At 42.8% G+C, this 23,396-nt stretch overlaps 1 protein-coding gene across 1 annotated transcript in view; it reads left to right on the top strand.

Moving 5' to 3' along the window:
• Positions 1 to 23,396, top strand: part of LOC117422021 (polypeptide N-acetylgalactosaminyltransferase 16-like) — a 51,898-nt gene that overhangs the window by 5,428 nt on the left and 23,074 nt on the right. Inside the window, exons 2-5 of the mRNA XM_034036620.3 lie at positions 10,149 to 10,330; positions 12,045 to 12,143; positions 18,648 to 18,715; positions 22,546 to 22,611. Coding sequence (XP_033892511.1) covers positions 10,149 to 10,330; positions 12,045 to 12,143; positions 18,648 to 18,715; positions 22,546 to 22,611 — 415 coding nt within the window. The remainder of the gene's footprint in view (positions 1 to 10,148; positions 10,331 to 12,044; positions 12,144 to 18,647; positions 18,716 to 22,545; positions 22,612 to 23,396) is intronic.

Raw genomic sequence — 23,396 nt, 5'->3', positions numbered from 1 at the left:
TTATACATAGTAATATAACACAACAGAAAGCATGCCTGTGCATATCATTATACATAGTAATATAACACAACAGAAAGCATGCCTGTGCTTATCATTATACATAGTAATCAGAGGTTGCGTTAACGCTAAATTTTGCGCAAAATAAATCCATTGGATGGAAAAATATTTTGTCTTGCGTTCACGGTGGACGCACAGAATGGAAAGGGAGGCAGACATGCATATTCATATTACACTGCAGCAAAATGACCGTAAAATGATTTGCATTGATTAAGGTGCACTCCAGTCCTGTAGGTAGCAGCAATACATCTCATATTTGGCTTACGCAGCAATATTAAGTATTTATTTTTAGGCCCTGTACACACTACATAACCGATCTCGAGAACCGTACACACACGTAGGACTTGAAGTTCTCGGGTTTTATTTTTAATCAGGTGACGCCCCTTTAAACAGATGCACCTGATTCTGTTTCCCAATTAAAAAGCTGTTATTTGCAAAACAATCTTTGCTTTTACCTTCACAGCTTGCCTACGCCGAATCAGGTCCCTTTTAATTTGATTTCAAACAGAGCTGACAAATTCCGTGAATTGTTCATCCCCGATCCTGCTTTTAACTCGCATTTCAGTTTTGCAGTCGCTTTTGTTATTTTCCCCACTAGTTTAACAGAGATGCCCTTACAGTATTAATGAATATTTTAATGAGTGAAATGAAGGGTTCTGGGTTCTGTTGCTCAATTATGATTTATATGATGTATCTCTGAATCTGCCTTTACTAAAGTATTAATGCTTATTTTTTTAAAGCATTTATACCTAGTGCAGAGTGTGACAGCAAGTCAGTTGTCAGTCGGAGGTTTTTTTGTTAAGCAGTCAGCATCTTCAGGGGTTTCTCATGAAGAAGATTGCTCATCTGCATCAGCCATCTCCTTCTGACTACGAGTACTACAGTGACCGAGGCAGTAGTGATGCACAAAAACGCAAACGAAAAATACGTTCTTATAGTTTTGAATGGGAGATGAAGTATCCGTGGCTTATCGAGGCGGCAAGATGTACTGTGTGTGAAAGAGCTGCTGGGCAAGAAAAAAACAAAAAAAAACATACACGCGGATGTACTCATTTTCAAGAATCTTTGCTTAAAAGACACAGACACGGAGATGCTGTTGCTGTTACTGGAATGCAGAAAAATATTAAAACATACGTAGATGAAGGCAACAAACATGCTTAGAATCCAGTCTCGTTGTCATGGGAACGGTCTACTGTTAGTATAGAACAAAGAAAAAAGTGTGTCTGTGTTTCTATGTAGATCTATACACAGACAGAGCTTGTTTAAACTACTACATGCCATAGAGTTTAAACGTTCCTAAAATGTACCAAAATGCACATCCCTGGGGTTTCTTAGCCTTTGTGTTAAAATGTATATTTGATGGATGAGACGCAACATTTTGGGCATGTGCGTTTCAGGAACGCATGAACAGAAAAGCTAGCGTGACCTCTGAGTAATATAAGCCAACAGAATGCATGCTTGTGCATGTTATTGTACATAGTAATATAATGCATTGAGAAGTGTATTGTTAAAAAACAGGACGCAAACAAATGTGGACTTAAGTGCAACCGAAAGCATGCATGTGCTAGCAGTAGAAAAATACAACGGCTTTCTGGAATGAGGAAATCAAAGACAAGAGACGTGGGATTCTACAGCAGCATGCATTTAAGGTCCATGTCACTTATGCCACGTTTCCATCTGCATCACGAAGCAAGCCTGTAAAACTCACCTCGTTCCTGTGTATTAAACTGGCTTGCCTACCTGCCTACCACGGTTTCCATCTGCGGTCTGAGATCCAATATGTAACCAGACATTTGCACCCCTGAGTACACTGAGCTCCAGCTAAGAGTTCCCTCGGCCAGGTACTGCAGTATATTTTAAACCCTTACAGATCCACTTGCATGTATTTCCTTGTATTCACCCTTATTAGTCTTTCGTGCAGTGCTTTGTCAAAGGCTTTTTGGGAGTCCTAGTATATAGTGCTGTGCTTACTGTACTTATACAAATGTTCCAATGGTAAACTCATAGTAAAGTGTAGTAAAGCATGGTTAAGCACAGAGAGGTGACATAAATAAACTTAAAAAAACATGGTATAACCATGGGGGAAACTGCAGAATTCCTGTGCAAAAAACACTGTGGTTGAGGATGGGGCCAACATCAGAGGGAAACATTGCAAACAGCATACAATAAAACAGCAAGGTCGATCACTGAAGTGAATTACACAAGGCTGGCAGCTGAACACCCACTTATCGTATTGTAAATAAAAAATGGCTAAATATAATTTATAAAACACACTAGAATCGCACTATTGACAGTGACAGATGCATTAAGAAACAGTAATGCTGGATCCCAAAGCTGTGGGTTGCAGGGTCCCGTGTGGGTCTCTGAGCATGGAAGGTATAGTTAACACATACAAATATATGTGTACATCAATGTGAAAGACAGGATTCTTTTTAATTAAATAAAAAACACAAAACGATTATTAGATTTTTCTTTGTATAAACAATCCCTCGTTCCCCTAATGCAATGGACTCCAGCACAAATACACTCTGTGATATGATTAGGAAGCCTATCAGAAATACCATCAAAAAAATCTTGCGGGGGCTTCCGAGTTGCACATCTGGTAATGGCAATCCGCGTGGAGTGCAGGATGCGCCCCGTAGCCAGGAGGTCGCCGGTTCAAGTCCAGGCTATTCTATTGCAGACCATAGACGGGAGCTCCCAGGGGGCGGTGCACAATTGGCCGAGCGCCGCCCAGGGGGGGGTGGTGGACTTAGGTTGGCCAGGGTGTCCTCGGCTCACCGCGCACCAGCGACCCCCGTAGTCTGGCCGGGTGCCTGTAAGCTGTCCAGAGCTGCGTTGTCCTCTGACGCTGTAGCTCTGAGGTGGCTGCGTCTGCAGTGTGAAAAAAAGCTGTCGGCTGACTGCACACGCTTCATAGGACAGTGTGTGCTCGTCTTCGCCGCTCCCGAGTCAGCGCGGGATAATAATTGCCGATTACTAAATTACAAAAAAAAATAAAAAAAAAAATCTTGCTACACTTTGACTTCACACCATTTGGGTAGTATTCGTTATGGTAAAGTAAAAAAAAAGGTATTTGCCGATTGAAAACAATTCCCCCATACAATCATTGAGAAGCTGGTGTTATTACCAGTCTCTGCGGACATCGCTGAAGATAATCCAAGGTAAGGAGGCTGCACAAAAAATCCAATGTGTCCTGCTGTCCAATCATACTGTGCAAAGCAAAGACCAGTTGAAACATGTCAGGTAATAGAGGCTTGCAGTTGAATGAACGACTTTGCTCTCCAAATGAATTCTGAACAGCGGTATGCATTTGTATAGATGCTGTAACTGTGCTGTGTTAATACTCCTGCATTTGATTGATACAGTGAGTATGCTGTATTCATGTGGTTTAACTTGACTTCAGATTTAAGGCAGTAGTATTAGGTCAGGTCTGCATCAGTTTTCCAACAGAACACAGTTTTTGCTAACCACAGAGACGCATTGTAAGCATCACTTTTATTAGAGCGTCATTTATTTTGTGTTTTGTATGTTCTCAAGCCCCTCATTAGTTTTACTCATAAAGTGGTATAATGATTGTTTCTAAATACAGCTGTTTATATGTAGCTACCTGATTAAATAGTGAGAGTTGTGTTGCAATGAATGCTAGCAGGCCTATCGCTGTTGATTCATTAATACTGTACTTGGTGGCAGTGGGTGCAGAGGAAACATTTCGTACCAAAGGCTTTTCTGATTGGAAAAAGTCACGTGAAAAATTAAGCGATCACCAAAAAGCAGCTCACAGGTTTCAGTAGCTGTGAAATTGTTGTCTTCAGTAGCTGTGAAATTGTCGTCCCCAGACACCCAGTCCCAAATCCTTTCAACTCTACCTATAGAAATAGATTTCAGTAAGAAAGCCTTTCAGTGGCGGCTCTTAGGATTCTCCAGACTAGCTGAAAGCAGATTCAGAGAAACATGATAGAAATCAATACTATAGCAACAGAACCCAGAAGCCTTCACTATAGCAACAGAACCTGGAACACTTCACTATAGCAACAGAACCCGGAACCTTTCACTATAGCAACAGAACCTGGAACCCTTCATTTAACTCTTAAAATTCTGTTTGAAGCTACTTAATCTATAAGAAATAACGATACAGCTTTCAGTGAAAGGGCGAGAGGCCGGTTTCATGGTCTATTCCCTAAAGGAAGACTTCACATGTCAATGTTTCTGTCCCTGTTTGAGTTAGATTTGTTCCCTGTTGTTTCCCACAGAGCTGCATGACACAGAGAGCAGCAAAAATGAACTAACCAGCGTCAGATAAATTACCAGTAAAAAAACAATTCACCTTAGTGTGAGTTTAGAAAAATCTGAGATCTACATCTTAGGTAACGTGTGCTTGCATTATTGTCACCGCTGTGTACTATACAGCTTAGTAAAGGCTTACTCACTGTTCCAATGCAGCAGTTTCTGTGCTGTCTCTCCCTGTGACTTTAGTGTCCTGTTTGCCCTGATTATACACTGAGGAAGGCATTGGAGCCTCACCTACATTCTGTGAGCTGTCTGTGATCAGTAATAGAAAACTATACTGAGATTGGTATCTGGGTTAGCTACGACTGGTCCATATAGTCCTCTGTAACAGAAATACAATGAGTTCTGGTGATAAATCTTCCTCCCGACCTGTGAGGGCGCTAAAGAACGGGAGGAGAAGTATCTGGAAGGGCTGGCCTGACAGTTCGTTTCCGGGACCGGGAAGTCGGTCAGCCTGGAAAGAAGCGAGACTCTGTTGTAAGACCGTATTGATTTGACAGGTAAACGAGGGGCAGCTGCAAGTAATAAGGCAGCTGCAACCGTTTACCTAGATATCATGCGGAATTACATATAGGGGCCAGGGTAACGCTGTTCTTTTCCTTCGTTTGGGTTAGCGTTTGGAGAGAGAAGGAGCGAGAGAGGAGCTCTCGTTGTTAAAATAAGAGAAGGAGATGATTGATTGGTATGTACGACTATTATTATTATTATTATTTATTTCTTACATAGGTGAAAGCTATAGTGAACGAAAGGGTGGGGCGGGGCTGGAGATGCCTAGTGAGTGCTTTGTTGATATGCAGGGCCATTTAAACCCGTTTGACTGTGAAAAAAAATACTTTTAAACAGCGCGTCTAAAATTAACTGCGCGCGTGAAAATAAATTAGACCTGGCGTGCCTGACGCGCATTTAATAAATGGACCGCAAAGGGTTAAAAGTGTAGGTCTTTCCTTTAGAGAAATTGCAAAGAAAGCCAAGGTGTCAGTGAGTACAGTTTCCTACACCATCAAAAGGCACTTGGAAACTCTGAAAGGAAGAGGTCTGGCAGACCCAAAGCCACAACAGAATTAGAAGACAAGCTTCTGAGAGTCAACAGCTTGCGTGATAGGCAGCTCACAGGACAACAGCTTCAAGCACAGCTTAACACTGGTCGAAGTAAGCAAGTCTCAGTTTCAACTGTGAAGAGAAGACTTCGAGCTGCAGGTTTGACAGGTCGAGTGGCAGTAAGAAAGCCACTGCTAAGATGGCAAAATAAGAAAAAGAGGCTTGCCTGGGCCATGAAGCACCGCCAGTGGACTACTGAAGACTGGAAATAGGTCTTATGGACCGATGAATCAAAATTTGAAATCTTCGGTTCATCACGCAGGGTTTTTGTACGCCGTCGAGTAGGCGAAAGGATGGTTCCTCTGTGTGTGACACCAACTGTCAAATATGGAGGAGGAAGCGTGATGGTCTGGGGCTCTTTTGCTGGATCCAGAGTCGGCGACTTGCACAGAGTGAGTGGCACCCTGAACCAAAACTGCTACCACAGCATTTTGCAGCGCCATGCAATACCCTCTGGTATACGCCTAGTTGGTCAGGGGTTCATCCTACAGCAAGATAATGACCCAAAACATACCTCCAGACTATGTCAGAACTACCTTAGAAGAAAAGAACAAGACAGTAGGCTTCAAATCATGGAATGGCCAGCACAGTCTCCAGACTTAAACCCCATCGAGCTGGTTTGGGATGAACTGGACAGAAGGGTGAAAGCAAAGCAACCTACAAGTGCAACACATTTGTAGGAACTTCTGCAACAGTGTTGGGAAGAACTTTCCGAACAATATTTGATTTCCATTGTAGAAAGAATGCCACGAGTGTGTTCGGCTGTTATATCTGCAAAAGGTGGCTACTTTGATGAGTCAAAAATTTAGATTAAATTTTGTTAAACAAAACGATTTCATGATTTCTTTTTTATCTCCAATTGTTTATTTGTTCTATGCTTTAATTTCAGAGTACATTGAGAAATTAAACTGCGTAAATTTCAATAAAAACTGGATAAATGGAGGTGTTCTAAAACTTTTGACCGGTAGTGTATAATGGGGATAGATTTTATTCTTAATACAAGGGCGGTAAAACACGACTGATGTGTATCTGGATAACGGATATGCCAGTGCTGACTAGTGATTTTGAGAATTAAAAACATGTGAGCATGAAATTAGCTATTATACAACATGAGAGCGAAATCCAAATAATTAAGGAATAATGGCACATCTAAACCCTGAAATATGCTACAGCTTTGCTGGAAACATGATATCTGGTACTACACTATGTTAAAGAAATCTCTTGTTTGCAGGCCTTGCATTCAGTTAGTATTGCACTTCCTTGGTCAAGAGATATTGAGGTCAATTTCATAAAGACTTACAAAATTAAAAGACAATAAAAAAACGGTAACACTGAAGATCTCTAAAGAGGTCTAAGAAAAACAGCTCCACTCAAAATGATTGCTAGTACAGGAAAATTAAACAGCTCCTCTCAAACAGAGTACAGAAAAATGACTTATTTTTTTAGTCTTAGTATTAGGAGTTTCGATAGTGTAAATAATGTGTTTTGTTGTCTGCTAATCAAGTTAAAAAGTTCAAACTTTCTGTTTAAACTAGCCTGCTTTCCTCCCCCAATGCTTGCTGAGACTTGATCCCGCGGGATCATGGGGGAAGGGGGGGGGGGGGGTTCGTCATTGTGTTAACCCCCTTCACTGGCCCAGAGGACCCCCTCAAGGGACCTGCTCCTGCGCTCTTGTTGCCATGCCAACCACACTCTAAACAGCTGATGCGTTCATGGAAATATGTATGGGGAAGTCTCACACATGTTCATATATATCTATCATATCTAGCCCCTAAACAAAAAATGAACAGCTGTATATTTTAAAGTGATTCTGAATAGCAAAATCACAGGTGAATAAGCTTTAAAAATGTACCCTTACATTGCTTTAACCTCTGGCCATATCAGTGGTACAGAACACATGCTTTGACAAAAGCTCTTATAGTTGGTACACAGCTGCATTCTCAATTCTCGCAGTTCCACTGCAGGTTGTGTCCAGTGAACATTAACTGTTTCAGCGACACATTCTTTGAACCTCTGACCATATCATTGCTGCAGACCACTTGCTTTCACACAGGGACCTTTTCACCACCATGGCTTTTCTACGTTTCCATATTACTACAAACAGTTTGATCTGATCAGACATACCTCCTAGATTAAGCTAGTGGGTGTGATTTGTTTTGTTTTTGGTATTGGTTAATTTGTAGACCCAAAACATGTCAGTCAGTGATGAAGGTAAGGGTTTGTTTTACTGTGTGTTCTGAGCGTCTCGGATTGAGCGTTTAAAGAAGGAGTCTCTGTACACAGCAAGACGTTGCATGCGAGTGTTGAGGACGCTTGAACATCGGGGCCTCCTGGTTTATTTTGCTGAGCAGGCTTTTAAATCTTTTCTGGGCTATTTTCCCCAGAGATGTCAGTTAAACTGTGATCTGAGTTTTTTCTAAATCATTTATCTCCCTCGCAAGTATTGAGCTTTGAAGTGGAAAATGATGTCATGCCAGCAACCTGATAGCATACTGCTTCTTTCTCTAGACACCTCATTACAGCAATATCATGAACAGTGTGTCTGAGGAAGGGGCTTTGGGAGGTCATTGCCGCAGGAGTATAGCTCTCTCCAGGGACACATCCTGCTTAAATTACAAAACCTTCAAGTCTGGGGCTTAGGCGGGCTGAGTCACATGTCACTCAATGCCTGTCTCCTCTGGAGGCCTGGGTTCCAATCCGTCTCAGGTCACAAGAGAAAAAAAACACGACACAGTCTGACATTTGAGTCCATGTTAGGGAGAGGCCCAGGACTGAGGGGCAGGCAGGCAGTGTGCTCAGGTCAGGACTGAGGGGCAGGCAGGCAGTGTGCTCAGGTCAGGACTGAGGGACAGGCAGGCAGTGTGCTCAGGTCAGGACTGAGGGGCAGGCAGGCAGTGTGCTCAGGTCAGGACTGAGGGGCAGGCAGGCAGTGTGCTCAGGTCAGGACTGAGGGGCAGGCAGGCAGTGTGCTCAGGTCAGGACTGAGGGACAGGCAGGCAGTGTGCTCAGGTCAGGACTGAGGGACAGGCAGGCAGTGTGCTCAGGTCAGGACTGAGGGGCAGGCAGGCAGTGTGCTCAGGTCAGGACTGAGGGGCAGGCAGGCAGTGTGCTCAGGTCAGGACTGAGGGACAGGCAGGCAGTGTGCTCAGGTCAGGACTGAGGGGCAGGCAGGCAGTGTTCTCAGGTCACCTGCAATGCAAGTGTTTTCTATTTCAGTATCTGTTATTATAAATTAGCCCTTTACTTTATCAGATACCACCTTTCCCCATTACAATCTTATCTAAAGTTTTAAAACATTTCCCATTTTATTAAAGCAGGTCAGCAAAAACGATGGTGCAGTGCATTGTGGGATATGTAGTCTTTAGTCCCAGAACTGCTGCAATGAGCTTCTCTAGAACTACAGATTGGAATGTGTGCTGAAACTGGTACAGGGTATGTGGTACAGGTCTTGACAGTCACCAGTACGTAGAAAACATTTTGGAGGTACATTTGGGGCAATAAATGTCCCATGGAGTCATGTGGGATGACATTTATACTGTTAATAAGTTGTATGTGGGGTTTCTCTTTTTACATACAATATGAAGCCAGGTGCAGTTTGGGAGAGTTCTGGGTGCAAAAACTGTGCAAAATGATTTACAATAGGGGACACCCTACACATGTTATAATAGGAGACACCTTACACATGTTATAATAGGAGACACCCTACACATGTTATAATAGGAGACACCCTACACATGTTATAATAGGAGACACCCTACACATGTTATAGTAAGTGATTCTAGAATTATTGCAATGAGGCTATTTAAATGTATTTTATATTCATGTAAACAGACTTTGAAAAAAGAGTCTTAATATAATATATTAGTTAATGCTTTGTGAATGTAGCGTTTGTTATAGAAGCAGTGAAAAAAGAAGCCATATTCTTTATAACCAGCATCCTATAGCTTGTGATGTTTTGGGGTTCCTGAGTGGCTCACCTAGGACAGGTAGGGGTGCGTGGTGTGTAGGATGAGTTACAGTCAGGGGAGCGCAGGTTCATGTCCCGCTGGGCAAAGATGCTGATCTAGGCTCTGCATTGGAAAGAGAACTCCACTCAACACTAAAGAGCGCTCTAGTAGTATAGGAAAGAGAGCTTCACTCAACACTGCAGAGCGCTCTAGTAGTATAGGAAAGAGAGCTCCACTCAACACTGCAGAGCGCTCTAGTAGTATAGGAAAGAGAGCTCCACTCAACACTGCAGAGCGCTCTAGTAGTATAGGAAAGAGAGCTCCACTCAACACTGCAGAGCGCTCTAGTAGTATAGGAAAGAGAGCTCCACTCAACACTGCAGAGCGCTCTAGTAGTATAGGAAAGAGCTCCACTCAACACTGCAGAGCGCTCTAGTAGTATAGGAAAGAGAGCTTCACTCAACACTGCAGAGCACTCTAGTAGTATAGGAAAGAGAACTCCACTCAACACTGCAGAGCGCTCTAGTAGTATAGGAAAGAGAACTCCACTCAACACTGCAGAGCGCTCTAGTAGTATAGGAAAGAGAACTCCACTCAACACTGCAGAGCGCTCTAGCAGTATAGGAAAGAGAGCTCTACTCAACACTGCAGAGCGCTCTAGTAGTATAGGAAAGAACTCCACACAACACTGCCTAACGCTGTAAGAACGAGAACTCCTCTCAACACTGCAAACCAGTAAACCTCTCTCTCCTCCAGGTGACACGGGATCCCCGGTCGGACAGGGCAGGGCGCCCAGGCAGCAGGTTTGATGAGAAGGCCTACCTAGCGGGGAAGCAGCTGAAGGCGGGAGAGGATCCGTACAGAGAGCACGCCTTCAACCAGCAGGAGAGCGACCGGCTGAGCAGTGAGCGCAGCATACGGGATACCCGCCACTACAGGTACAGCACAGCCAGCAAGAGAGAAAGATCCACCTGCCAGCCAGACACCCTCCCTGCAAGAGAGAGAGAGCCACCTGCCATTGCAGTGTCACAGCTGTCCTCACCTTCTCCAAGATACAAGTCCTTCTCATGTCAGTCATTAGAGACAAGTCCTTCTCATGTCAGTCATCAGATACAAGTCCTCCTCATGTCAGTCATCAGAGGAAGCTGCTGGTTGGCTGCTGTCAGGACTAAAGGCTCTGAAGGGGTAGGAACAATTTCCCTCTCCAGGTGGAATGACGAAGCAAGTGCAAGAATAACTGAAACAGCTTTCTTTAACCAAGTGCAATACAATATATTATTAGGGCGTCTGATTTTTGGGTGAAATTTCTTTCCAAATTCGGGTAAATGCTTTTTTAAAAATCGGGTAGAATTATTTAATGAATAAATCGGATGAAATCGGGTGCATTTCTTTATATAAAATCAAGAAAGAATAAATATACAGGTAGAAACCAGGTTTTATTTAGAAAGAAATAAACAAATGCTGAAGCACAAAGTGTTGACAACAATGTTGTCATCAACAGTTTAAATCCCCAACGTATGTATATTTCCACACATTGGGCTTTTGATGATATCTATCTTCTCTCTCTCTCTCTCTCTCTCTCTCTCTCTCTCTCTCTCTCTCTCTCTCTCTCTCTCACACACACACACTGTATGGAGGCATTTCTCCGTTCCAATCCAGTTTTATTTTGTAGTGTAGTTGCAAGTATAATTGCACACAAAACATACCATGCTGTTTCACAAAGAGAAACGATTGACTTTTACATTTAAATGCTCTTGGCTTAAACACACACTCATAAAACAACTAACTGGGAAGAAAAGTGCAAAGAAAGCAAAAATCTTAAAGCTATATTGCTGTAATTTTGAAAAATCTAAATATGTGTATATACTGTATATATATATATATATATATATATATATATATATATATATATATATATATATATTACCCTAAGAAGCAAGATTTTTCTAATAGGTAAGTGAGCTTACTATCATCTCTCATCTCTCTCTCTCTCTGTAACCAATACCTTTTCTACACCCTCGTCACTATAACCACCCTGTGCTGCATGTGTACAGGTGTGTAAATAGTAAAACGTGTTTCACAGTCACGCGTTACAGTTATCAACAGCCATCCTCATGCCATTCAAATCATGTGACAGTGTAACCTTTCAACTCTGTCAGCCCCACCTCCTCTCCACCTGCTCTCTGTGCCTGTATCTATGCAGAGTTGGTGGGTCTAGTGTTGCACTTGCTTGATCATTTCACCTGGAGGGTGAAATTGTCCCCACCCTTTTAATGGTTTCTTTTCTGTCATTACCCAACCAGCGGCTTCCCCTGTTGACTGCTTTGACCCAAAAGACACTGCTGATGTGACATGACTCGGGAAGTGCAAGTGTAACAGATATCCTGAAAATAAGGCATAGAAACTGAGAACTTTCTTTAACCTTGTGTAGTACCAGACTTCTTGTTTTAAAATGAAAATACGTGTTTGCAATGACTTGAGATCTATGGAAGATTTATGGATTTATTTTATTAGCTACAGTCACTTGTGACAAGCATTTCAACTATAGCTGGACAGAAAGTATAACAGAATGCTTTATTAAATTGACATCCTGCCAGAAATATCCCGTCCCTCTGCTGACCAGTTAAATCAGGTTGCACATTCTCCATCCAGGTGTGCAGCGTTGACCTTTGACCCTGACCTCCCAGCAACCAGCATCATCATCACATTCCACAATGAGGCTCGCTCCACCTTGCTACGCACTGTCAAGAGGTGAGTTTGATTTTGTGAAGGAGCAGAAGCCCTGCACATGGAAATGGTGTATTTTAATTGCAGTGTAAATTTGTGCTACATATGGCAGGGCTGGGAGTTAGAATCCCCTCCCTAATCAAGACAAGTGTGGAATGTGGCCAGGCATTGATTGAGTATCAGTCCAACCTGGCCACATTCCTTTAAAAGGAGCTGGAAAGCCAGTCCTTTATCATGTGTCTTGAATGTGTGGAGATCCCTCACGGCTGCGGTGTGAACCAGGGTGAGCACCGGGTATCATCACTGTGTGTAGACCGGGATAACCACAACTGTAACATAGGGATTCGTTCAGGGGATTCTAACCCTAATCCTGCGCCTGCATGGCGTGTCGACCACAACCTCCAGTCTCTGTCCGTGGATTCTCACGCCCCTCACGCCGGTGTATTAGCTGTAGCAGCATGACACCAGAGTGTGTGGGGTATGTTTTGAATTATGTTTTGACACGTGTGCCACACTGTGACAGGGTAGCGTCACGGCCCGACTTGTTACAGGCAGGAAGAGAGATTCAGAAACAAGAAGCTGCAAGCTGAAGAGCTATTGCGCACTTTTAATAATAAATAATAATAAAACAACAGACAAAAGACAGGAACAAACAAACAGAGGCATGGTGGCCAAAACAAACAGTTGAACAAAACAATACAAACACTTTTACACACCATGTGGTTCCAGGATGAGCCTCCGCTTCCAAGGAAACCGCACATAAACTTTCCTTCCTCAACTAACACTAACACCAAGACACAAAACACCCACTGTCTAACCTTCATCTTCACTGACATTAACTCTACCCAACTAACACTAACACCAAGACACAAAACACCCACTGTCTAACCTTCACCTTCACTGACATTAACTCTACCCAACTAACACTAACACCAAGACACAAAACACCCACTGTCTAACCTTCATCTTCACTGACATTAACTCTACCCAACTAACACTAACACCAAGACACAAAACACCCACTGTCTAACCTTCATCTTCACTGACATTAACTCTACCCAACTAACACTAACACCAAGACACAAAACACCCACTGTCTAACCTTCATCTTCACTGACATTAACTCTACCCAACTAACACTAACACCAAGACACAAAACACCCACTGTCTAACCTTCACCTTCACTGACATTAACTCTACCCAACTAACACTAACACCAAGACACAAAACATCCACTGTCTAACCTTCATCTTCACTGACATTAACTCTACCCAACTAACACTAACACCAAGACACAAAACACCCACTGTCTAACCTTCATCTTCACTGACATTAACTCTACCCAACTAACACTAACACCAAGACACAAAACACCCACTGTCTAACCTTCATCTTCACTGACATTAACTCTACCCAACTAACACTAACACCAAGACACAAAACACCCACTGTCTAACCTTCACCTTCACTGACATTAACTCTACCCAACTAACACTAACACCAAGACACAAAACACCCACTGTCTAACCTTCACCTTCACTGACATTAACTCTACCCAACTAACACTAACACCAAGACACAAAACACCCACTGTCTAACCTTCACCTTCACTGACATTAACTCTACCCAACTAACACTAACACCAAGACACAAAACACCCACTGTCTAACCTTCATCTTCACTGACATTAACTCTACCCAACTAACACTAACACCAAGACACAAAACACCCACTGTCTAACCTTCACCTTCACTGACATTAACTCTACCCAACTAACACTAACACCAAGACACAAAACACCTACTGTCTAACCTTCATCTTCACTGACATTAATTCTACCCAACTAACACAGACCAACACCAAGACACAAAACACCTAATGTCTAACCTTCATCTTCACTGACATTAACTCTGCCCAACTAACACAGACCAACACCAAGACACAAAACACCCACTGTCTAACCTTCATCTTCACTGACATTAACCCTACCCAACTAACACAGACCGACACCAAGACACAAAACACCCACTGTCTAACCTTCACCTTCACTGACATTAACTCTACCCAACTAACACTAACACCAAGACACAAAACACCCACTGTCTAACCTTCATCTTCACTGACATTAACTCTACCCAACTAACACTAACACCAAGACACAAAACACCCACTGTCTAACCTTCACCTTCACTGACATTAACTCTACCCAACTAACACAGACCAACACCAAGACACAAAACACCTAATGTCTAACCTTCATCTTCACTGACATTAACTCTACCCAACTAACACTAACACCAAGACACAAAACAACCACTGTCTAACGTTCATCTTCACTGACATTAACTCTACCCAACTAACACAGACCAACACCAAGACACAAAACACCCACTGTCTAACCTTCATCTTCACTGACATTAATTCTACCCAACTAACACAGACCAACACCAAGACACAAAACACCTAATGTCTAACCTTCATCTTCACTGACATTAACTCTGCCCAACTAACACAGACCAACACCAAGACACAAAACACCCACTGTCTAACCTTCATCTTCACTGACATTAACCCTACCCAACTAACACAGACCGACACCAAGACACAAAACACCCACTGTCTAACCTTCACCTTCACTGACATTAACTCTACCCAACTAACACTAACACCAAGACACAAAACACCCACTGTCTAACCTTCATCTTCACTGACATTAACTCTACCCAACTAACACTAACACCAAGACACAAAACACCCACTGTCTAACCTTCACCTTCACTGACATTAACTCTACCCAACTAACACAGACCAACACCAAGACACAAAACACCTAATGTCTAACCTTCATCTTCACTGACATTAACTCTACCCAACTAACACTAACACCAAGACACAAAACAACCACTGTCTAACGTTCATCTTCACTGACATTAACTCTACCCAACTAACACAGACCAACACCAAGACACAAAACACCCACTGTCTAACCTTCACCTTCACTGACATTAACTCTACCCAACTAACACAGACCGACACCAAGACACAAAACACCCACTGTCTAACCTTCATCTTCACTGACATTAACTCTACCCAACTAACACTAACACCAAGACACAAAACACCCACTGTCTAACCTTCATCTTCACTGACATTAACTCTACCCAACTAACACTAACACCAAGACACAAAACACCCACTGTCTAACCTTCATCTTCACTGACATTAACTCTACCCAACTAACACTAACACCAAGACACAAAACACCCACTGTCTAACCTTCATCTTCACTGACATTAACTCTACCCAACTAACACTAACACCAAGACACAAAACACCCACTGTCTAACCTTCATCTTCACTGACATTAACCCTACCCAACTAACACAGACCAACACCAAGACACAAAACACCCACTGTCTAACCTTCATCTTCACTGACATTAACTCTACCCAACTAACACTAACACCAAGACACAAAACACCCACTGTCTAACCTTCACCTTCACTGACATTAACTCTACCCAACTAACACAGACCAACACCAAGACACAAAACACCTAATGTCTAACCTTCATCTTCACTGACATTAACTCTACCCAACTAACACTAACACCAAGACACAAAACAACCACTGTCTAACGTTCATCTTCACTGACATTAACTCTACCCAACTAACACAGACCGACACCAAGACACAAAACACCCACTGTCTAACCTTCATCTTCACTGACATTAACTCTACCCAACTAACACTAACACCAAGACACAAAACACCCACTGTCTAACCTTCACCTTCACTGACATTAACTCTACCCAACTAACACTAACACCAAGACACAAAACACCCACTGTCTAACCTTCACCTTCACTGACATTAACTCTACCCAACTAACACTAACACCAAGACACAAAACACCCACTGTCTAACCTTCATCTTCACTGACATTAACTCTACCCAACTAACACTAACACCAAGACACAAAACACCCACTGTCTAACCTTCATCTTCACTGACATTAACTCTACCCAACTAACACTAACACCAAGACACAAAACACCCACTGTCTAACCTTCATCTTCACTGACATTAACTCTACCCAACTAACACTAACACCAAGACACAAAACACCCACTGTCTAACCTTCATCTTCACTGACATTAACTCTACCCAACTAACACTAACACCAAGACACAAAACACCCACTGTCTAACCTTCACCTTCACTGACATTAACTCTACCCAACTAACACTAACACCAAGACACAAAACACCCACTGTCTAACCTTCATCTTCACTGACATTAACTCTACCCAACTAACACAGACCAACACCAAGACACAAAACACCCACTGTCTAACCTTCATCTTCACTGACATTAACTCTACCCAACTAACACTAACACCAAGACACAAAACACCCACTGTCTAACCTTCATCTTCACTGACATTAACTCTACCCAACTAACACAGACCAACACCAAGACACAAAACACCCACTGTCTAACCTTCACCTTCACTGACATTAACTCTCCACATGAACTCTCTGCTCAACACCATTAAGACCCTATTGATATCCTGTGAATTTAACCCCCTCTCTGCCAACCCAATATCCCCCCCACCTCCTCCATACAATAACTAGCAAGAAACTACTCCAGCAGTATCCTAACTCCTCTGTGGTGTGCTGTTTGTTACTGGTGTTATAGCCTTACAATGATTTTATTCCGTGCAAAAAAATGGACTTTCCCCTTGTTGCTAAATAAGGCCTGCAATTGAAGTAGATATTTTCCAATATTATGAAGAAACTTAGTAAGACAACAAAGATGTTATAATGTTAACCTCAAGTTTCATCATAAGCAGTTTTCCAAATATACTGTTTGCAAAAATGTAAGTGAGCCCTACACATGGACAGAGATGCGGACAGACAGACACCCACTATAACCGAGAACCCTATCTCTCAATGACTTCTGCTAAACAATGAGTCTTCACAGATACATGGAAACATGTGAAATGTGATATACATATGAACGCACGTCTGCTTCCACTGTCATTTAATCCACTGCAGATTAACAGAGTAGATGTGAAAGTAAGAATAAAATGCCTGTTGAATGGAAAGAACGTTGTTTTTTTTTTACAATCTTAGACAGTTTGGGATTTAAGATGGCTTACTTTTTTGAGTATACACAAAAATATAAGCGCGACAGACAGGCGGAAAGACAGACGACGGATGTAGGTCCTGGTGACCTGTTTTCTCAGGACACTGCGGACAGAAGCGAGGCATTATTGTTCTCGTTTAACTTTGAAGAAGGGTTTGTAGTGAGCACCAGGCTTCAACCCCTCACCAGCTCAAAGGAATTCTGTGTCTCCAGTGACACCGCGGGTGGCAGCTGTCCTGTGTGCTGAGGCAAAGAGGCAGCCTTGTGATTCAGTGACTCCAGAGTGGAGCAGGGAGAGCTGTGACACGAAAGGGAGCAGGGTTTATTTAAACTCATTTTAGTGTTGGCATGAAATGCTTTTTTCCCCACTAATTACCATCAATGGCGATTGTTTGCAGTTGGCTTGGCATCATGGTTTCCAAGCCAGTGCAGTTTATGTGCCTCCACTGCAGCACTGAAGGGTGGACTCCCTGCCTCACAGTTTGGGATGAATTTTCAAAAATATACTTTATTTTATAATCGGCTGTTTTGCTTTATATACAGTGTGATTAGAAAGTAAGTTTACCACATCAAGTCACCTTACAATTGATGTGGTAAACTTACTTTCTAATCACCCTGTATATATATGTATATTAACTGCTGTTAAAATCATGTAGGGAGTGTTTCCTGTGAAATTACGTTGAAAAAATGTAATTGTGTTTGAATCCCGTAATTAGTTAATACAAACTAAAAGAAAGAACCTTAAGCACCATATAGCTCCTATCCAGTTTTTACTATTTAGATCAAGTTGGCAGCTGATTTAACTGTTTTAGAAAGGGTTTAAGTTTATTCTCAATTTTCAAAGCACTGTTTATCCTATAAGAATGCTTGTAAACACTATAGAAAAACAGTGCTTAAAACATTCCTTAAAACAAGCCAAATCATCAGAGATTGTTTCTCCTCATTGCACTACAGTGGCCCCTACTGGCCAGGCGCATGGTGCGCTCAAGCGGACACACCTGCAGGGCTGGCCTTCATCCTCCAGGGACCGGGAGCTTGTCTACATGCGCTCTCGATCTCCTGGGTATAAAGAGGCAGTTGTCTTGGTCATGGGATCGGAGGACACCCACTGACCTTCAGCCCTCCTGAGCTGTGTGGTGAATTGCTGTGGTGATAGAGAGTAACTGAGCATTCTACATTGGGGAGAATAACAGGGGTAAAATAATTGTGCAAAAACAGTTATGCCTAGGTGCTTGACTGGAGTACACGCAGAGCGTCATGGTGATCTTTTCGTGATACTGAGAGCTCTAGTTTTGTGTTTTCAGCCTGGCAGGGATATACACAATATTATTGACACGCTTGTTGTATTTCTCTGCTCTCTCCCATCCCGTCTCACAGCGTCCTGCTGCGCAGCCCTCCCAGCCTCATCCAGGAGGTCATTCTGGTGGACGACTTCAGCAGCGATCGTAGGTATCCACCTTCACAGGCACTGGGAGCACTGGGGTGGGGGGTTCCTAATGGACTGGCTTGATTCAAGCAGTGAAGAACACTGCACTGTCACAGTGGAGTTTAATTAAACATGTTGGCCTGACTTAATGTTGATTGGAACAGGGATTCAGTCACAACCAAGATGCCCCGTTCAGTCTATTCCAAACCAGGACCGTGTTCCAGCCAGGTCTCAATGGCTGCACGCCAGGTTCAACTGAACTAATAGAGATCTGCTCAGATCAGTCATTACAGACATGGCTGGAACAAAGTCCTGGACTGGAATGGATCGGAAGATTCACAAGTGAGTAGCACTGCTTTATATTAGCTGAATTCTCCTTCTACAGGGGTAAGACATTCCTGGTTTTACTATGAGTCTATTAAGACACACCTGAGCTTGTTACCTATACACCGTGGCTAATCAAGCATGTATTAAAACCTGGCATGGGTGAACTGGTCTGGACTAGGAGTCCTATTACCATCCCTGTTATATTGAAAGAGAGAGTAGCTTCATTTGCAGTCATTCGGAGGGTTCTGGGTTCTGTTGCTCCAGTACTGAGTGATCTGTTTTCTCTGAATCTCTCTTTACCTGGATTTGAGCTGCGTTGAGCCTGTCTGGAGAATCCTAAGTGCCAGCACTGGACAGCCCTCCTCATTCCAATCAAATCATTTAGCAATATAACCTTTCAGGGCTCACCTCACTTCCAGAATCCTCTTCTGCTGGAATAGTTAGTAAGCATGGTCAATAGTGAAGTAAGCAGAAGCCCCAGTGGAGAGGGTGGGGAACACGCCCAATAAGAACCCTGTAGATGTGCTCCTTCACCATATTTCAACTGGAGGATCATTGCTGGAAAGAGAAAGGCTTCCGTTCTGTCTATTAGTTGTTGTGGCTCATGTCCTCATCTTTACCAAGGTATGCTATGAAAGGTGTATCATCTTACTAACATCTGTGTCATCTGTAACACTTAATGTATTTGCTTACGATTGTAAGTCACCCTGGATAAGGGCGTCTGCTAAGAAATAAATAATAATAATAATAATAACAATAGCTTTAGAAAACATTTTCTTCATATTATTTTCCTGCCTCCTCCTCTTTTATACTGTTTGCAATCATGAGAGGTTCTTACTTGCATTACTCAAATACTGTGTTTCATTTTTCTGAGAAGTCTGTGTTCAGGTTGCCGGACGCTGACTTCAAGAGTTGTTGTTCTAGCTGCCTGCCACAGACATGTGTAACACAGGCTAGATCAGCCGAAGAGTCTTAATATGTGCACCAGCGCCATCTAGTGCACAGCGGTTTATTGCAAGCAAAACAAAATTAAACTTAAGTGTCAGATCACTATTTAGCTGATCTAGCCTATTTTACATATATCAATGGCAAGATTCTAGAACTGAACTCCTGTGAAAGTGCCTTAACACAGACTCAGCACAAAATAAAAAATATTTTATTTGCACTAAGAACCACCTGGAATGACTGCACACATCATTGGCATTGAAGGGACAGGGAAAAAACAAAACAAAGATCATTTCAATCTGCTTACTATGCTGTTACATTCCAGTAGTTTGCTTGTCTGATTGCCTATTAAGTAGAACTATTTTTGTTTGCTACTACGAATGATGTCAGAATAGTCTATTCGTTATTTATGTAATTGCATGATATGTTTCATCTAGTATAAATGGTTTTACTGGTATTTTTTATTATTATTTTGTTCCTAAAAGATTTCTATTATATCATTAACCATAGCAGATGCATTTTAACTGGGGCAGTCTCTGAACTTGCACTGGGTGTAGTTTTGCAAGATACCTGTCCACTTTGTTTGCTCTCTGAAGAGGTACTTGTCCATCCAGACAGCACGTCAGTGACAGACTGCAGTTTCCTGATGAGCGTACCTGTCACTGTGACAGATATCTCCTCAGAGAGAGGTTTACTGCAGACAGCTCGTCAGTGACAGACTCTCTGCAGTTTCCTGATGAGCGTACCTGTCACTGTGACAGATATCTCCTCGGAGAGAGGTGTGCTGCAGACAGCTGGTCAGTGACAGACTCTCTGCAGTTTCCTGATGAGCGTACCTGTATGCACTACACCGTATCCAGAGTGTCTCACAGCAGGGCTGAAGGGGAGGAGGCAATTACACTGACCAAGGAAGTGCAACCCTATCTGAATGCAAACAGAGATGTCTTTTTCACATGTTAACTATAGCATGCATTTCTTTCAAGTTTACATGTGAGACCTATATAAGGAATGGGGGAGCCACATTTACATCCCAGGGACTCATTCCTTGATTACAATCTCCCATATGAAAACCATCTGTCTGAACCATTCCATCTTGTTTTGCACAAGACCCTGCAGGTTTAGCAATGTTATTGTGTACTGTAGTTTAATTTGGGCACAGCAACACAGAGAATGATAAACTACACTGTTCTGTAGCCTATAGTATGGACACACCAGCAGATCAAAATGCTCTGGCCAGATTTTTTAATTTATGAGGAGGAAGAAAAAATGCATTGAAATTCCTGAAAATGCAGCAGCAGTCTGTGCTTGTCAGTGCCTGGCCTCCACGTTCCTTCATGTGACCCTTGAAGTGGAATGCGGGACACAGCAGAAGTGCAGCATTGGAATATCTGGGAGGAGCGCTCAGAACATTCACTTCATTAGCAGCTTTGAAAAAAACACCATTCCTAAATCAAATACTACAATGTGTTTGTCTTTTGCATTGAAGTGATGCCACTTTATATTAAGAAAGGTGGGATTACTACATGAATGTGCTTCTAGGAGGGCTATCCCAGGTTATTCAAAGAATTCCCACCATATCAGCACTGGCAGCATTCTCACTGGCCCCTCTTTATTCTGTTGAAGATCTTGGTCCCTTGCTTGGGGTTTACACTTCGATTTGGACTGTGCAGATGTCTCACATGCAGCATTCTGGAAGTACAGGTTCCTGCTGCGTCCTGACACTGAAGCACTTCCTGTGCTAGAACTGTTCTACTTCAGTGGTCTAGCTGCTCTAGAACACTGCACTGAATTAAAAACAAGCAAAGAACCAAAACCTTTCACATGAGAACGTGCAGACCTGTGATAGACCAGAGTTCAGAACAGCCCTGTCTCCACACTGCAGGAATGCACCCTATCTAACAAGGCTAAGACACAGCACTGCAGGAATGCCTCCTATCTAACAAGGCTAAGACACAGCACTGCAGGAATGCCTCCTATCTAACAAGGCTAAGACACAGCACTGCAGGAACGCCCCTGGAATCTGGCTGGCTCCTCTGGAATTTGTGATTTCTAAACATGTCTACCATGGGGATTAAGCCTGACACATTGATTGAACAGAAATAAATTGAAAACAGAAGATAGCGATTGAAGAGAATCTCCACTGAAATGTTCCCACATTTAACAGTGTTCCTAAAGAGCAGCTTGTTACGTTATCGTAATGTGTCCTTCTTGTCATTTACATTCACGCAGTAGAATTTTCTGTTTGAATTGTCCCATCCTGGCCACTTTAAAACAGAGAAGTGTGAAGCACCGCTGTGGCCTCGATGGAGCTCTCAGTAACATGTCTAACCTCATCACATCTGGTAACCCAGAGTGCCACCATTACGCTGTCCCCCTGCAGCACTGCCTCTAGTGGGTGTAAGAAGTACCTGGCTTGTTTTCTAAGGTATTTCGTAGTGATGTGTTTCTTACATTGACAAGATGCTGTTGCACTTCCTTCAAATGAGAGCCTCTTTGTATTAGTGTGGTTGCCAAGGGCCTATTTGGGGCCTGTATGGGTGTGTGTAGCCTCACTGTTTCCTCTCTCTGTGCCCCCAGCGGAGGACTGCCTGCTCTTGACACAGATCCCCAAGGTGCGATGCCTGCGCAATGCCAAGAGGGAGGGTGAGTAGCCTGGGGCCTGTGACATTATTGAATCTGGTCCCTGGCCCTACATGCACCACACTTTCTTACACTTCATTCAATGAACGTTTCCCACTCTGGGGATATACTGTGGCTCCTATCCATACTTATGTCACACTTTTTATCTCTAGATACATTTATATAATGTGTAGTTTATATTGGACCCTGGTGTCGATATGATACAGCTGTTTGAAATTTTGTTGTCAGCTAGTTTGTATCAGATGGAGATGAAGCTGCATTAAAATCAACTAAAGGGTTTTATTAATGGTATTAAACTATACATGGTATAGAATAGTATATAAGGTATAGAATACTATACAATGTATATAATAGTATATGCTGTGTGAGGAACTAGCTGATTTTCACCCACTTAAGGCCATATCTGTCAGTAAGCCCCCTTGTGGCAAAGCTTGTATAGTACAGAACTCTCAACAGTACTCTGCACAGTATATCTAGAGACGCTCTCTGCAGCTGTGTCTGTGTCTGTGCCTGTGTCTATGTGTCTGTGTCTGTGTGTCACTGTTGCAATTTGATGCTGGGAGCGGGGGGAGGGGCAATGTCACCTCCAACCTCTCTGTGTCTCTCACTCACTCCTTTATTCTCTCTCTCTCTCGCTCTCTCTTTATCACTCTCCCTCTGTCTCCCTCTCTCTTCTCTTCTCTGTCTCCTCTCTCCTCACCCCCTCACACTCCCTTCCTCTCTCTCCCTTTCTCTTCTGTCTCTCTTCTCTTATCTCTCTGTCTCCCTCCCTCTCTCCTCACCCTCTC

Source organism: Acipenser ruthenus, chromosome 15 (assembly GCF_902713425.1).
Source record: "Acipenser ruthenus chromosome 15, fAciRut3.2 maternal haplotype, whole genome shotgun sequence".
Classification (NCBI taxonomy): Eukaryota; Metazoa; Chordata; class Actinopteri; order Acipenseriformes; family Acipenseridae; genus Acipenser; species Acipenser ruthenus.
The sequence above is the reverse complement of the archived record's forward strand: the minus strand, read 5'-3'. Positions and strand labels throughout refer to the sequence as shown.